At 40.8% G+C, this 16229-nt stretch overlaps 1 protein-coding gene across 1 annotated transcript in view; it reads right to left on the bottom strand.

Moving 5' to 3' along the window:
- The window catches only part of SELP (selectin P), a 44179-nt gene that overhangs the window by 15977 nt on the left and 11973 nt on the right, over positions 1–16229 (bottom strand). Inside the window, exons 4-11 of the mRNA XM_029287315.1 lie at positions 14108–14215; positions 12885–13073; positions 11714–11899; positions 10916–11101; positions 9166–9351; positions 6009–6194; positions 3149–3334; positions 2718–2903 (exon numbers count right to left, since the gene is read on the bottom strand). Coding sequence (XP_029143148.1) covers positions 2718–2903; positions 3149–3334; positions 6009–6194; positions 9166–9351; positions 10916–11101; positions 11714–11899; positions 12885–13073; positions 14108–14215 — 1413 coding nt within the window. The remainder of the gene's footprint in view (positions 1–2717; positions 2904–3148; positions 3335–6008; positions 6195–9165; positions 9352–10915; positions 11102–11713; positions 11900–12884; positions 13074–14107; positions 14216–16229) is intronic.

The raw sequence follows: 16229 nt of genomic DNA, 5'->3' as shown, positions 1-16229 counted from the left end.
GGGTCCTGATCTCCCTTCATGAAGGTCATCCTGGCATTGTCCGGATGAAGGCTCTTGCCCGTAGTCACTTATGGTGGCCAGGGTTAGATAGGGACATAGAGGCACATGTACATGGGTGTCACTTGTGCCAGCGCTCGAGGCCAGAGATGCCCCAGGCACCTGTGCACAAGTGGGAAGAAACGCTTAGGCCGTGGTCACGCGTACACGTAGACTACGCTGGACCATTTCAGGGGCAATTCTTCTTGGTGCTTGTGGACAGCCATTCTAAATGGCTGGAGGTCATACCTGTATCGTCCACCACTACTGGCAGAACCATCCAGGTGTTGAGGGGCATTTTTGCAGCTCACGGCTTGCCAGATGTCTTAGTTTCAGACAACGGCCCGCAGTTCACGTCGGCTGAGTTCCAGGCTTTCCTTCAAGCAAACATGATCCGGCATGCGACATTGGCACCTTTCCACCCTTCCACCAATGGTATGGCTGAACGGATGGTGCGCGTCACCAAGGACGCCCTGAAGAAGCTGACTTATGGGGATTGGCATCATCGGTTGGCTGATTTCCTTCTTGCTCATCGCACTACACCTTCTGTAGCGACTGGGAAAAGTCCGGCTGAACTACGCTGGGGTCATCGACTGACCACTAAATTGGACAGGTTGCATCCTGATCGGTTGGTTCCTTTGGAGTCTCCAACTAGGGCCCCACGGTGTTTGACCGTGGGCATGCCGGTGTGGTCCCGGAACTATGGCCCTGGCCACCCTTGGGTTCCTGCTGTTGTATGCAAGGTGACTGGACCGTTGTCATATGAGGTCTCCGTAGAGGGCGGCCGCGTCCTGAGACGACACATCAATCAGCTTCGCCAAAGACTGGACTCTTCTCCTCCTTCGCCTGGGTCTTCTGTGGGGGGGAGGGGGACCTGGAGGGAACAGGGGAGGGTTTGTCCCAAGGTTCCGCAAGTGTGCCCAACGGATATTCATGGGAGAATAACCCAGAACACCCTGCAACACATACTCCAGATAGTGAGATTTTCCAGGAGAGTCCTCCGAACTCACCTAATACAAGGGAATGGGCGTATGCCCAAGGAGGTTTGGTCAGTAGGTCCAGGTGGAAGTCTGCAGTTGGGACAGAAGCTGGAAGGGATGTTCATGACCCTTTTTCAGCTAACGCACAACATGGGGTGGTTGGTCCTTGAGGCACCGAGGACACAGGATACAGCTCGGCCTTTGTAGGTGGCAGCAAAACATTAGACTTCCAAGATCGGTCCATTGTGGACCTGGGAAATTCCACAGCATTCAGGAGTGGGGAACGGGGCCCTGACAGACCGGGTAGAACGGTCGTAGAGGGTGAGCCACCTTGTGGCAGAAAAGGAAGTCCTGGGCTGTGTAGCCCGATGGACAAGCTAGCAGGCCAGGCCCCTGTAGTTAAGTCACCGGGACCACCAGGGTATAGAAGAGGGGTTGTTCCCATCGCACATGAGGCTCATGGCAATGGAGAATGTTCCCCGGAGCTGAGGAGATCACAAAGAGAAAAGAGGTCCCCAAGATATTTGGAAGATTTTGTAAGGTTGTTGTCAACCTGTTAGTATACCTGGTAGCTGGGTGATAGCACGGTACCGTTTGTATCACCTGAGCCACCCTAGCACAGTTATAGGTCTTTTAGGCCTCACGCCCAATCAGAGGTCGCGGGCATGATACATGTGAGCACATGTGCCTGATGAGTTTAATCCAGGGGTGAAGGGGTGTTGTGTCCCGGGACTTGCAGCAAGCAAGCCCGGGCAGTTGCCATGGCAACGGGCTGCAGAAGCTGCCCGGGGGCCAGACAAACTGGCGACAGCCTGCGCGCATGCGCAAGGAAGCGTGCGCGAGCAGTAGCAACTTTACCCGGACTGTTCTTGTTCGTTGTTGTTGGTTGAAGCAGAGGAAGAAGCAGGAGGCCTGTGAGTCTCCGTTTTCCCTGTATGACTCTAAGTGCCATTAAAGAAGACATTTGGTTCACACAATGCCTGTTGTACTAGTCATTGAATCCAAGGATTTAACACTAAGTTTCCTATAACTCACTTTCTAATCATTTTTGGAAACTACTTTAAATTTAGGCTATTAGAAACCTTCAGAAAAATAAGTCTGAAACCACCCAGTAAGTTTGCATTCAATTCTGAATGAAAGAAAATGTTAATCATAAACTTAAGAATTTAAAGAATTTGAAATAAACAACCAAAAACTAAATAATATTGTGATGTTACAAATTTATAAACAGGTAAATTTGGAGTATAGAAACGTTTACAATAATATTTTGAAATTAATGTTTTAAAACTCAAATTATGAATGACCTTGTGGAAAGAGGGGAAGAGATACTGTCTAGGAAGCAATCAGACAGGAGAGGCAGGAGCCCCCAGTGGCTTAATGATCAAAGAAAGAAATGAAGGGAGGACCCACCCTAATGGATCAAATAGTTAAAAGTAGAGGAGGGAAATTCTGTTAATGTAGCCTTACAATAAAATAGAATTTGTTTATCTGGTTGTGTTTCCTGTCTGGTTTACCTGGAAGGGCAGACATCAATCTTACCTCCCTTTTTCCATCTCCTTCCTCCACTAATAAAAAATCTGTACTAAATAAAGTAATTGTTTGTTTCTAGTTTAGTAGATAAGAGTCTGTTTCTTGTTTTACATTACCATCTATACAGCACTGCCTTCTCTGTATAATGCCAAGATTGTATTCTCTATTTACCTTCACAACTGGGTGTGGCTGCAGTCCACTTTCCCAAATCTGTGCACTGAAGTTGATTTGTTCCAATGCGTACAAAACCCATATCACAGGAGAAGGCACAGCTGGAATTATAAGCAAAACTCCCATGTGGATGAGAACAATTTAATTCTCCATTCTGAGGAGCATCCAGGTTTGGGCATTCAATAACTAGAATGAGAGAGATTGTTGGTAAAAGAAAGAATTATGACAGCCAGCCCAATCATTCCAAAAGAAAGTCCAAGAATGAAAGCAATTCTCTTCAGAAAAAAAAGTGGAGACAACTATTCCAGATTACAGTATGGTGGTTAAGTTGAAATTGACCAAAGTTGAAAGAGCTGACCAATTACAGAAAGTCATTAAATTTCATTGCAGAAAACAGCAACAAAAATCAAGGTGGGGAGAAGGAACATTACCCTGGCATGCTGGTAATGGAGAACTCCAGTGCCTGGTTGCCAAGCAGAAGGTTGTGTTTGCTCCAGCCAAGAGAAAGCCAGGTTCACATACAAACTGACAGATGGATTGGTAAGCAAACTCTGCAAACGGGTGTGAGCAGGCCATCTCCCCATTTTTAGGATTCTGCAAATGGTGGCATTGCATAACTGAAATTAAAAACATCCATAGATTTTATAAGGATACTGACTTTCAAGCATCAGTTTTATGATGGATTTTTCTTAAAAGAAATCATGCTTAGATATTCAGTTATTGCTATACATGCTGCAATTACCCTTGTTGAACAAGGTCCATTCCCAATCTTTCCCGATGAGCACTCACTTTCACAGCAGGGTGATGTTGTAGTCCAGGGGGCTTCAAACATGGCCCTTTTATGACTTGTGGACTTCAACTCCCAGAATTCCTCAGCCAGGCATGCTGAGTTTCACATACAGTTGTACTTCACAGAGCTTCTCGAGCACTGCTCTCACTAAATTGAAGTGCTCCTCCATGGTCTCCGTGAAAATCAAAATGTCATTCAGGAAGACCAAAACTCCTTTATATAAATGTTCATGCAAGACCTCATTTATCAGCTGCATGAACACTGCCAGGGCTCCCTGTGGTCCAGAAGGGAGGACCCAGAACTGGAAACAGCCCAGGGGACAATTAAAAGCAGTCTTCCACTCATCCCCCTTCTTAATCCACACCTGGTAATAAGCTTCCCTCAGGTCCAATTTCTTGAAGATTCTCCCCTTGGCCATTCTCATTGGCAGCAGGGTATATGCGTTCTCTATGCAAATAGCATTTAGCCCCCAGGGATCGACACACAATCCCAGGAAGCCATCTTTCTTTTCTCTGAAAGGCACTGGTGCAGCTGCAGTGGATGCTGCAGCCATCATTGCAGATATCCCTGATGCAAGGGATTGTTCCCCCTTGGCTGACCAGTTATGCATTCCCAACTCCTGGAAACTTCCTCTCAAGTGGTCGAGTGCTGGGTCAGGCACTGCAGCCAGACGACCTTGGACTGTGGGGTTGTCCCACTTCATAGCTTGTTAAGCTCGGCTCTGTCTCCTTTGGGTAACATTAAAGCCCTTTCTCCTCAGGGGGAATCCTTCCTCCGCTCTTCCTGTGCTGTGGAGGGAGGCACTGCCTTACCCCCCACTCCCTTTGGGCAGGCACTGAGCTCCATCTGATTGGCCTGGGCCCCCTGCTGTGTTCCCGAGGCCTCAGGCTCTCCTTTTGGCCTGATCCCCTTCTTCTCCTCCAGGTTCTTCCCAGGGAGGGACATGTTTGCAAAATCTACGTAGATGGTTTTCTCTGGGTAGATTGCTATTGCAGATCCAGCTTAATATCACCCGCACTTCCCTTCCCCCCTTTTCTATGGCAGGCTGCCAGTGGCAAGTAGGTTTCAGCACAGCTTAGCGGCAGCCCTGACATGATGGCAAAAGAAGGAAAGCATTATTGTATCCACCACTCATTCTTCTACCTTTGTGAAGGGAAAGATACAGACATATAGTGAAGTCTGAGAACTTAGTCATAGTATGCAGAGAAGAAAGCAAGAGGGGCTGTAAGACATGTAAATACATGTATAAAAACATACTATTCTATTGTAGGCTTTCAATCTATCATTTTGATCTGATATTCTTCAAGAAGAGATTTTTCTAAAAACCACATGGTCATTAAGCAAATCTTTGGGCTTTTCCCATTGACTTGATTTGTTTGAAGCTCCCTGGTAAGGTCATTAATAGTGATCATGGAATCGCGGGACACTGCAATCTTCATACATACATGCCATTGCCAAGCCCTTGAATTTTGATCACATGAACATGGGGATGCTGCAATGGTTGTAAATGTAAGACCTGAATGTAATCACTTCTTTCAGCATTGTCGCAAGTTCAAATGATTATAGGTTAAAAAATATCAGCTAATGAATTTTTATTTATCAGGCTGCTGCTAAAGACATAGGAACTCTGCAATTAAATCTTCTAAATGCATGAAAATAATATGCAAAATTAGTTAACTGAATAGATTAGCAATAGCTTTCCAGACCATGTATATTTTTGATGTTAGTCTTAATAGCAAAGAATAGCTATTTAGATAACCACTTCAAGCCTCACAAACTGAATATCTGTGTATGTCCTTCTCTGTACTTGGATTATTAATTTTTGGATGTCTTTAACTTTTGCTTACTTTTATAACATTATGTTCTGTCTAATGGTTGGGAAATGCTGGGAGGTTTGTTGATGAGGCCAATCAATTCATGATTGCCATAACTCTTTATGAGCAGACCAGCCTATAACTGCTGGATAACCACAGTTTCCCCCTCCTTAACTGCATGGATGTCATGGACATAAACAAACACAAACATTTCCTCATACAAAGAGAAAAAAATAACTTAGCAGTATCCCTAACTGGTGTGCAAAATGCAAGAGTGGTTAAGTGGCCAGTATGTTCTGACCAGAGAGAAGGAGTAAAATCGAATGAGAGGGTGAGGAAGTGAAGACCTTTGAAATGATGTTACAGGAGGAGCATCTTTTTTGGAAGGGAGAAGCGTTATGGAATAGCCAGGAACTCTGAAAATTGCTGTTTCAGAATTGACCATTTTCTTCCAAAAGAGATTATCTGCATCACACTCCAGTGCATGGGAGAAGGATGCTATTACAAATATAGTGGACACTATTGGCATTGTCGTGACAACTTGTGCAATTTGTAACAATGGGGACATAGTAAATCAATCAGAAGGTCTCCTCATCATCTTGCTATGCCTGCTAAATATCACTCAGTTCTCATCCCTAACATCAGAATCCCAAAATGGAGATTAAGGAGAAACAGAAAGCCCCAAACCTTGGCAGATTGGCTCTGGCGCACTCCATGTTCCAGACGCTTCACACATAGTGGTCCCTGCTCCATTGATCAGAAAGCCTTCTTGGCATTTAAAGTCGCAACTAGACTGGTAATGAAATTCCCCATGGATATGAATGCAGCTGAAGTTTCCATGTACAGGGATATTTAATGGCTGGCACTGGACAGCTAAGGGCAGGAAAGAAAGAAATCAGGTACAATGCTTTATAACACCACAAAAGATGTAAACATTCTGGAAAATTTGAAGTGATGAACAATCATTTTTTAGAAAACTGGAGACAAAACAGAATTATACAAAGAACTTATTTTTAGCACATTTAGCACATATATTATGGCCTTACTTTATAAAATATTATTTCATAGAAGTATATTTAGCCTATGACCGTGGTGGCGAACCTATGGCACGCGTGCCAGAGGCGGCACTCAGAGCCTTCTCTGTGGGCACGCACGCCATTGCCCCAGTCCTAGGCCTTCAGTTGGGTTTTATAAAACCTTTACACTTTAGGCCTCCACCGCCGTGTGCAAAAAAAAAAAAAAAGGTTCAATCAATCGATCAATTTCAAAGATCTCGCAAAGTTGGAATTGATTGATTGAACTTTTTAGTCCCGCCCAGTCTGTTGTTACGACCGCAGCCATGCCCACCCAATGGGCCACACCCACCCAATGGGCCACGTCCACCTGGCACCCGACGATACATAAGTGGGTTTTGGGTTGCAGTTTGGGCACTCGGTCTCTAAAAAGTTCACCATCACTGGCCTATAACATACAAAAGTATAACTTTATTATTAAAATATATATTTTATTTTTGTTACAAATGGAACTGCAAGCTGCTGGATTTTACACAATACAGCACCATTTCAGCCATATTGGGAAAGATACAGACACACGGTGAAGCCTGGGGACACAGTCATGGTACGTAGAGAAGGAAATAAGAAGAGCTGTAAGACATGTAAGCATATGTATAAAAACATACTATTCTATCATAAAATTCAAGATACCTTTAAGGACCTACTTCAGCTAAGCCACCCAAGAAAGCAGAACTCTTGAAACAAGCATTGTCTCAAAAGGAAACTTTTATTAGGAGCTAGTGACAGTAGGGAATCAAGGCGAAATCTGAGAAAAAAACTCGTGAAGCGATATATTAAAAGTAGCATTCAGGCTTCCAGTTTTGATGTCATGGAGAAATGGATGCAGGAAGATGGGGCTCCATCTTTCGCATTTGATTTCACTCCACTGGGGGACCCTGGAAAGGATCAAAAGTCACCCCATAGAGGCAACAAGTAAGGAGGGGACCCTCACTGATCATGGGGGGGTGGGGGCAGCAGCCCTCCTGTTTGATCCAAGGAAGCCTGCGGGGGAAAGACTGGCTACATTTGCGTAGCCAGTCCTAAGCTGCTGACAGCAGAAGACAATAAGCACCAACAAACAACATTATAGCAATGTGGATGAAGCTGGGTGAGACCTGATCCTCTCTTTATGTTTTAAGACCTCTTCCTGAAAAACTGCCCAAAGCACTCCCCCCGATGAGAGAGGGAAGGGGAATTTCTGCCCCACTCCCTCAGGAAAAGAAAAGTGGTGATTTAATTAAACTGATATCATTGATATTATTAGAAAACTATAATAAATGCTGATATTCAACTGTATATCTATTAATAACAATAAGAATTGTATTTGCTTAATGTGAAAAATGTTTATTACCGAAAGAAGAGAGGAGGTATTGGATAGTGTAATATTGGATTTAGTTTGAAGAAGCTTATATGTACTACGGACCCAGTCAACACATCTATTAAGCACTTGTTTATAAAAATAGAAAATTAATAAAATATTTATATAAAAAAGTAGCATTCAATACTCCTCCCCCCAGTGTCCCACTGTTCATTTGAATCCCAGGCAATCCACAGTTGGCATCGTGTTTTGGTAACCAATCTTTTTGGTGGGCTCTTCAAGACCTCTCTCACTTTCAATTTCTTCTGGCTCCAAGCACAAACCGTCTCTCCGATAAGGGTGAGACATTCCATCCCCTGAGTGAAGGGCAACAAGTCAACAAAGCAGACAGTGCAAAGCATCCCCAAAGGCTCCCCCCTCCCAACAGAATGGCAGGCAACAAAGAAAGCTACAAAGCTGAAATACATTTCTTTGGGGCCTGACAATACCATTTTGATTTAATAATCATTCAAGAAGAGATTTTTTTAATTACCTGAAGTCAAAAACTTTTCAACTACTAGACTAGTCAGTTGCCCTCTCCTGTTATGCATAAAAATCAGCTCAAGGATATGTATTGGCTACCAGTTGATGATCATTAGCTAAGGTAGAAATGCTTTCACCACCCCAGAAATTGTGGGGGAGTCAGCTGGGTCACCTCTGGTCGGTGGTGGGATTCAAATAATTAAACAACTGGTTCTGTTCATCATCATCACCGGTGCGATGTACCTCGCATATTTGTCATCATCGCATTGTTGTCATCACCGGCACGATGCGCGTCGCATTGACGTCATCACTGGTGCGACACACCTCGCAGATTTACCCTAACTGGTTCGCCGAATTCAACAAAAAGTTAGGCATCGGTTCTGCCGAACCGGTGTGAACCGGCTGAATCCCACCACTGTCTCCGCTTTCTCTGAAGATATATCAGGTTCTGGTATCAGGTTGCAAGGACTATTATTTCCAATACCTTAAGCAAAGAGAGCCTTGCTTATTCTAATAAATGACTGGAAGGATGCTGAGAATCAACCTATAACAATTCTAACTTATTTTTCAAATCTGCCTTTAAAAAGATAGCTGTTATTCACTGAGGTAGTAAACCTGCATGGTGTGAAAGGTCAAAGTACGATATAGATAGTGTAGCATATTTTAGACCTGTCACTATTCGGACACATGGGGAGTGTTACACTATGCAGCATACACAAGACTTCTATCTGTAATTCTTATCAGTATCCTTCCTGTAATAAAAATTCTATTCACAAGAATCCCTTTCCTACCTCTTTCTTGGTTTCCTACATTTTTTTTCTTTCCTTCAATGCAAATGCTAAGGGTTAAATGAGAATACATTCCTTTTCCTAAATGTTGAAAGATGAGTTGTTTCTCTTTTTCAAAATAATTTCTACATGGGCAAGAAGGGCCTTAAGAGGAAACTCCCAACCTTGGCAAACTGGGGCTGGGGCTGTCCATTTTCCAGAAGCTGAACACTCAGTGACCTCTTTTCCAAGTAACCGAAAACCCTTGGTGCAAAGAAAAGTGCAGCTGGATTGGTACTGAAATTCCCCATGGGGATGAACACAGGTGGTATTTCCATGAGCAGATGCCTCTAGGGACTGGCACTGAATAGCTAAGGAAGGGAACAGAAAAGTCAGTCAGAATGAATACAAATAACAGGTTTAAAGACCATTGAAGATGGCCTGGAAAAGATACTGCTTATTTGTTTATTTATACACTCATATACTGGCCTTAGTTACATTGTTTCATCTGGAGCTTAAGATGAGTCACATGATAGCAAAATGGATCCTCCATCAACCAAAAAATTCATCTTTGCCTTTCATTGCAGGAGGAAACCATGTTGGTCTATGGTGGGTAGCAATATATATATGACAACCTTTTAATAATATTTGCTAGCCAGAAGAGCTGCTGCTATACTTCTGATTTTTGCCACCATAGACCATATATATAAAATTGGCACACAGTCACCTGAGGACAAACCCACATCCCATACACACAGCATCGCTGGTGAGATTTAGATTTATCTTTATTTATTAATTGTTATGTTCACCAGCAACTCAATACTGCTTATTTTGTATTTGGGTTCTTACTGTATGTATTTCTATTTTTCCCAGTTTCACCATCATGTTCCTTTAATAAAGCATTCAGATCTATGTACATGGTCTGTTTTATTGGAGGATAGGTGGGTTTAGCTGCATGTCAAGCTGCACACAGTGTAATGTGTAGTAAGGACAGAACAAAAGTGTAAGCTTTTACAAGCAAATTCTAACTTGCACCTGCACACCCAACCTGTATTCACTTCTCCCCACCCCATCCCTGTTCACCCCAGTTTAAATCCTACATTATTTAGGCACTTTATGTATTTGAAGTGAGTGTAGCTCACAAAAATGTATTCATTTTAATAAAATTGGTTAGTCAGAAAAGGTGCCACCAGGTGCTTTCTGATTCTTTGTCTTTCAGCCAACTCATTTGCACTTTAAATCAATCCTATCATATGAAGATACTCATATTCTATGTGTAATTGGAAGGACTTAATTTAAAACTGATGTCATTTTATTCAAATAATCAACCTCTGTACATTTTAAATACTTGTGCTAATGAGTCCTGGATTTCCTTAAACACAAACATGATTTTTTTTTTTAGGTTTACTAATGAGTCAGTTGGTGTTGGTCTTTTCCTTCTCACCAATTAGTTCACAACATCAGTTCTACCATTTAACTATAATGTAAATTTGGCATGTCAAACTCGCGACGTCGCACAATGTATCGCGACTTTTTCCCCATTGCCAGCAATGGAGTGGGTGCAGTTTCGGTGTGATGTATCCGGCCCATGGGCCGGCAGTTTGACATGCCTGATGTAAATACCTACAGAAGGCTAATAAACTTTAAGTGAATTGTAATCTGTGAATTCTTAATATTAAAGTGTAATAGGAGTTAGGGTTTATTTAATTCTAAACAAGAATGGGTTAACTGAATCTCTGTTGTACTTGAATTATATCTACTGAACTCTATTGAAATCACTGAGAGCAATTATTCATGGCTAATCTAAATCTCATTGATTTGCATGCATCTTATAAAAATCTTCAGACATAACTCAAGTTATGAATAAATAGACTAAACAGAAATTTAAACATCAGATTTCAGAAAAGACCCATACAATTCCATTAGATACAGTACCTTGACATGTTGGTACGGGAGAGATCCAGTGACCAGATGCACGGCAAATCAAAGGCTGGGAATCACTAAGTTCAAAGCCCTCTTCACAAGCAAAGTTGCAAGTAGAGTTGTAACTATAATAACCAATTGGGTTTACACAATCCATCATTCCTCTTGCAGGTGGCTGAATTGACTGACATTGTTCAACTAAAAATAATAATAAAAAAGAATGTGAATGCAATTAGAATACATAGAATACATACCAGCAAAACATGCATAAAAAGACTGTGCAAAAGATAATACTTTCATCTGATTATATGTTTAGTAAATGGGAACGATAAATTATTACTACATTTCCCAAGGTTCCTAGCCTTCCCTCATACCAGCATGACAATTTCTCAATGAACCCAGAATTTGTAAAAGGTCTTCATGACACAAATTAACATATTTCAAATATAACTTAATCCTATGCTAGCCACCCATTTTCCTGGAAGCAAAAATTATTGCACCAATTGATTGACTTCTCAAAGCATAGTCCTTCCCTATTGAAATAATCTTTTCCAAATTTAATATACCCACTATTTGTCTATAACACCACAGTGTAATGCCGTGTATTTCTAGCCTCCAGGTTCTAAAACAATCGCAACATGTCTTTCTTGTCTTTTGGAGCCTGACATCAGAAAAACTTGTGCATTTTGTAACAATGGGGACATAGTAAATCAATCAGAAGGTCTCCTCATCATCTTGCTATGCCTGCTAAATATTACTCAGTTCTCATCCCTAACACTGGAGATTAAGGAGAAACAGAAAGCCCCAAACCTTGGCAGATTGGCTCTGACGCACTCCATGTTCCAGACGCTTCACACATAGTGGTCCCTGCTCCATTGATCAGAAAGCCTTCTTGGCATTTAAAGTCACAACTAGACTGGTAATGAAATTCTCCATGGATATGAATGCAGCTGAAGTTTCCATGTACAGGAATATTTAATGGCTGGCACTGGACAGCTAAGGGCAGGAAAGAAAGAAATCAGGTACAATGCTTTATAACACCACAAAAGATGTAAACATTCTGGAAAATTTGAAGTGATGAACAATCATTTTTAGAAAACACAGAAAATTTGAGACAAAACTGAAATATACAGAGCACTTATTTTTAGCACTTTTACATATATGTTGTTACTTTATAAAATAGTATGTAAAAGTATATTTAGTATATTACACACAAAAGTATAGTTGTATAATTATAATTATTTCTTATTGTTGTCACAAATGAGGATGCAAGCTGTTGAATTTTACAGAATCCAGTACAGCCTGTTTAGGAAAGGTAGGTAGGTAAACAGTTAACACTGGATTTCTCACACATCTATTGCCTGTGGTAAAAAAAACAACCCTGGCATTCTGGGCCAGAAAAACCGGAACTAAAGATGAATGCAAAACTGGTGGAAAATGAGAAAGTGAAATAAATAAATAAATAAATAAATAAATAGTAATTATTTTAAGAAAGTTTTATTTCATATATGCATTGATGTGTAATTTTTTAAGGCCTACTTCAAAATCAAGATACATGGTCAATATATTTCTTCTATTACATGTGTCTTTATACACAGGTTTTCCTTTTAAATCAGTTATGATAAGCAAATGGCCCTATCTAATGCATTATATTCACACTGCTGTTTCTATTTATAGCTTAATACCAAATTCAGAGGAGTACAGATAGCAGCAATTTAGTTTACATAGTAGTTTGAGAAATATGGGTTTTTAAATTTTCACATTAAAATACAACCTGGATAAACTTTGTTTTCATCCCTACTTCTTTTCTAAATAATAAAATACCAAGGATAATTGTCAGATTAGAATTGTATTTGATTCCCAAACACAGCAAGGTTGTAAAAGCCTCCATCCATTTTTACTCAACTAACCTATTCCCAATGTATGGCCTTGCCAAGGATCCATTATGCCAACACTTGGCACTAATTATGTTGGGTCATACCTGCACACAGAGGTACTTCCGCTGTCCACTGCCCAGATGACAAACATTGCAGGTTGACTGGGCCATTTATTGTAAAACCTTTATCACACCTGAAGCTGCAATGAGATTTGTAACTGAACTGCTCCAACGGATGAGTGCAATTCATGAGCAGGGCCTGATGGAGAGGGCCAAACAGGTTGCATTTTACAACTAAACAAAGACATGAAAAGATAACATTAAGCCATCATCATCACTGACAAAACTGTTTTTCCTATATTGCAACAAAGGGAGGGAAGTTCTTGAATTCTGCTGAATTCAACAGCGTGGCATCTAAATTGTCCATTAACATAAAACCTCAACTATTTTAAAAGCTCCTAAAAGAATATGACAATTATTTTAATAGCAAGAGATTTAATTTTCTTGAAAACATGGGTTCATCACTTTCTCTGTTGAATAAAATTGCTGAAAGAAAGACCACTTATGATCTAAAATATCTTAGGGCACTTCTTGACAAACCTTTATTCTAAGCCTATAAATCCTACCTTGTCCTGTTGTTTTCAGTGAATTGCTAGACTATTTCTTTAAGTCACTGATATTTTTCATTATGCTTGTAAAATAACTTAATAGAAAAACAAATGTTATTACATTGAATAATTTAAAAGTCTGATGTATTATCAGACTTAAAGATCTCTAAAGAGAAATTCAACTGCTTATTCAGTGCTAACCATAGGAATCCATGCTCTCTTCCCCCCACAGCACCCCTATGATGTAACCGATGCAGCTTTCCTGATGCTACTTACAGTGTTTTACAGAATATTAGCACAGTGAATTTCTTTAAATATTGTTTCAAATAAAATCAATAGGTTTCATCAACACTAAACAAAAATCACAACACAGGAGTTCCCACTCACAAAAGAGAAAACATTTTCTTCCTTTGTGACCAAGGTCTTCTTGGAAAAATAACTGGGCGACTGTTCAGCCTATTCCCCCAGAGAAAATAATAGAGCTGAAATAGAATGCTTGTAATGCTTTAAAGACTGAGGACCAAAGTGGACATGACATTTTTCATGTAGTTTGCTCTTGCATGAGGGAATCACACTGATTGTATCAGTACTGTGTCATGGAAACCGGAGTACTTAATTTTGTTATCCTTGCTGAGAACATGCCTCCTCCCCTTATGGTCGCTGCCTCTATACCATCTAATCACAATAGGAGGAAAATTTCATTGGTTCCAACAGACTCACCATTTTCACACCAAGGGCCATAAAAACCAGGGTAGCATTGGCAGGTGTAGTTCCCGATGGTCTCCACACATTCACTACGTTCGTTGCAGGAGAAAGGTTGACAAGAAGCTGCATAAAAATAGAATTGGATTAGAATTATGTAATGAGCTTTTTTTTTCTTCCATTCAACCATGTCCAATTCCTGGACAGGTCTCTGCAGCTTTCTTAGCAAGGTTTTTCAGAAATGGCTTGCCATTGCCTCCTTACTAGGGCTGAGGTAAAGTGACTGGCTCAAGGTCACCCAGCTGGCTTTGTGCCTAAGAAGGGACTACAATTCATAGTCTCCCACTCTCTAATTTGATGCCTTAGCCACTACACCAAACTGTCTCTTGTCATGAACATACTAGATATTTAAAACTTCTTTGGCTTCTTTCAATTACAAGAATTCTTTTGGGACAGAAAGCCATGTCAATTAAAATGGGAAATAATCTTATGACCAATTTCTCTTGCATTCAATCCAACATATGATCATTCACAAATGGGATCCATTGGAATGCTGACATATCAACAGTGATGGTAAATTAGGAAAAAAGAGACTTTGGCATGTATTACCAGTACTTTACCCATAAAAATAATCATTCTCAATTAGCAATATCTGAAAATCAAAAGGTGACAATTTTTTGTTTCATTTCCATTCACTCCCATCAGATTGTGGAACTGCTAGTCTTGCACCTATCAAAGATTAATGTGCTATATGAATACACAACTATAGTATGAAAGACAATATTTGACATGGCTGTCACAAAAAATAAAGTATGTTACTATTTTTAACCTCACTAATTTCTCTGTTCTCAGAACAGTATGTTTTTGTTCAAGAACATTCTTTAGAAAATTCCATTGCAACTGAACTCTTGCTAGCCATTTTCATGCTTCTTTATTTGTGTCAGAAGCACCTCCAAATTATAGACAAATTAGGTCTATAATTTTCATACTAAGAATACATTTATTTAAACTTTAACATTGAAAATCAAATCCATCTTTGTACTACCAGTATTTTATAGTACCTTTGTAGGATCTAGAATTGTTTTGCTGTCTACTTCTATTTCTTTAGATGTCAAATTTATCATACATTCAATAAATGCAATATATCTTTTATTATGCATTTCAGGCAATCCTCAATGTTAATTTCTCCTTTGACTCAAAAATGCCTTCTATTTTATTGTTTACTTTTAAGAAATAATTTCCAACACAATGCTCATAACATATTTGCTCAGTTCCCAGGAGAGACAAGCTACTGTTAAAAACAGGGACCGAGATCAGTGAAACAAATGGGAAACAATATTAGAGACTTACGATATGATATGACATTTCCTCTTTTTTCTGTTGATTGCATTATAACACTCAATCCAAGTAAATCCATTTCAAAGTTCATAAATCTTTCTTTTTTTCTTCCCTCATTTCAGTTGCACATGAATATTGGATTCCAGTAGCCTAACCCAGGGCTTTTCAACCTTTTCACCCATTGTACCACTTTTAGGATATGGCAACATCCGAGTACCACCAGTTGCCTAGCAAGGTGTCAAAAACTTGATGACCAAAAAAAGGGAAAAAGTGATAAAGTACAGGTAATCCTTGAATTACAACAGTTTGCTTAGTGACTGTTCGAAGTTACAATGGCACTGAAAAAAGTGCCCCTCAAGACACAGCCGAGCAAGATACCTGCCTGCCCACACAGCAGCGCTCTTCCTCCTGTCCAAGGTTTTCATTGTTGTGAGCATTTCTGTTGAGGTTTGGTAGCGGGGGTGGGGTGGGGGGGTGTTTGGTTTTTATTCCCCCCATCTGCTGGGTGGTTGCAGCAGGTTTTGGTCACTTCACATGACCCTGGGACACTGTGACCGTCATAAATATGAATCAGTTGCCAAGCATCTGAATGTAAATCACAAGACCCTGGAGTTTCTGCAACATTCCAGCTGATCGGCGCTTCTTCTGGGCTCAGCAGAAGCACCAGACTCAGTGCTGAGCTCCAGCTGGAGCCTGGCACTGATCCTGGCTGAGCCCTGACAGCCCTGAAGAAGTGCTGATCCTGGCGCTTCCGCTGAGCCCTGACAGCCCTGCAGCTCCAGCCATCTCTCGCTCAGGCTTG

Source organism: Protobothrops mucrosquamatus, unplaced genomic scaffold (assembly GCF_001527695.2).
Source record: "Protobothrops mucrosquamatus isolate PMUCROS unplaced genomic scaffold, P.Mucros_1.0 scaffold_294, whole genome shotgun sequence".
NCBI lineage: Eukaryota > Metazoa > Chordata > Lepidosauria > Squamata > Viperidae > Protobothrops > Protobothrops mucrosquamatus.
This window is presented reverse-complemented; position numbering and strand designations above follow the sequence as displayed.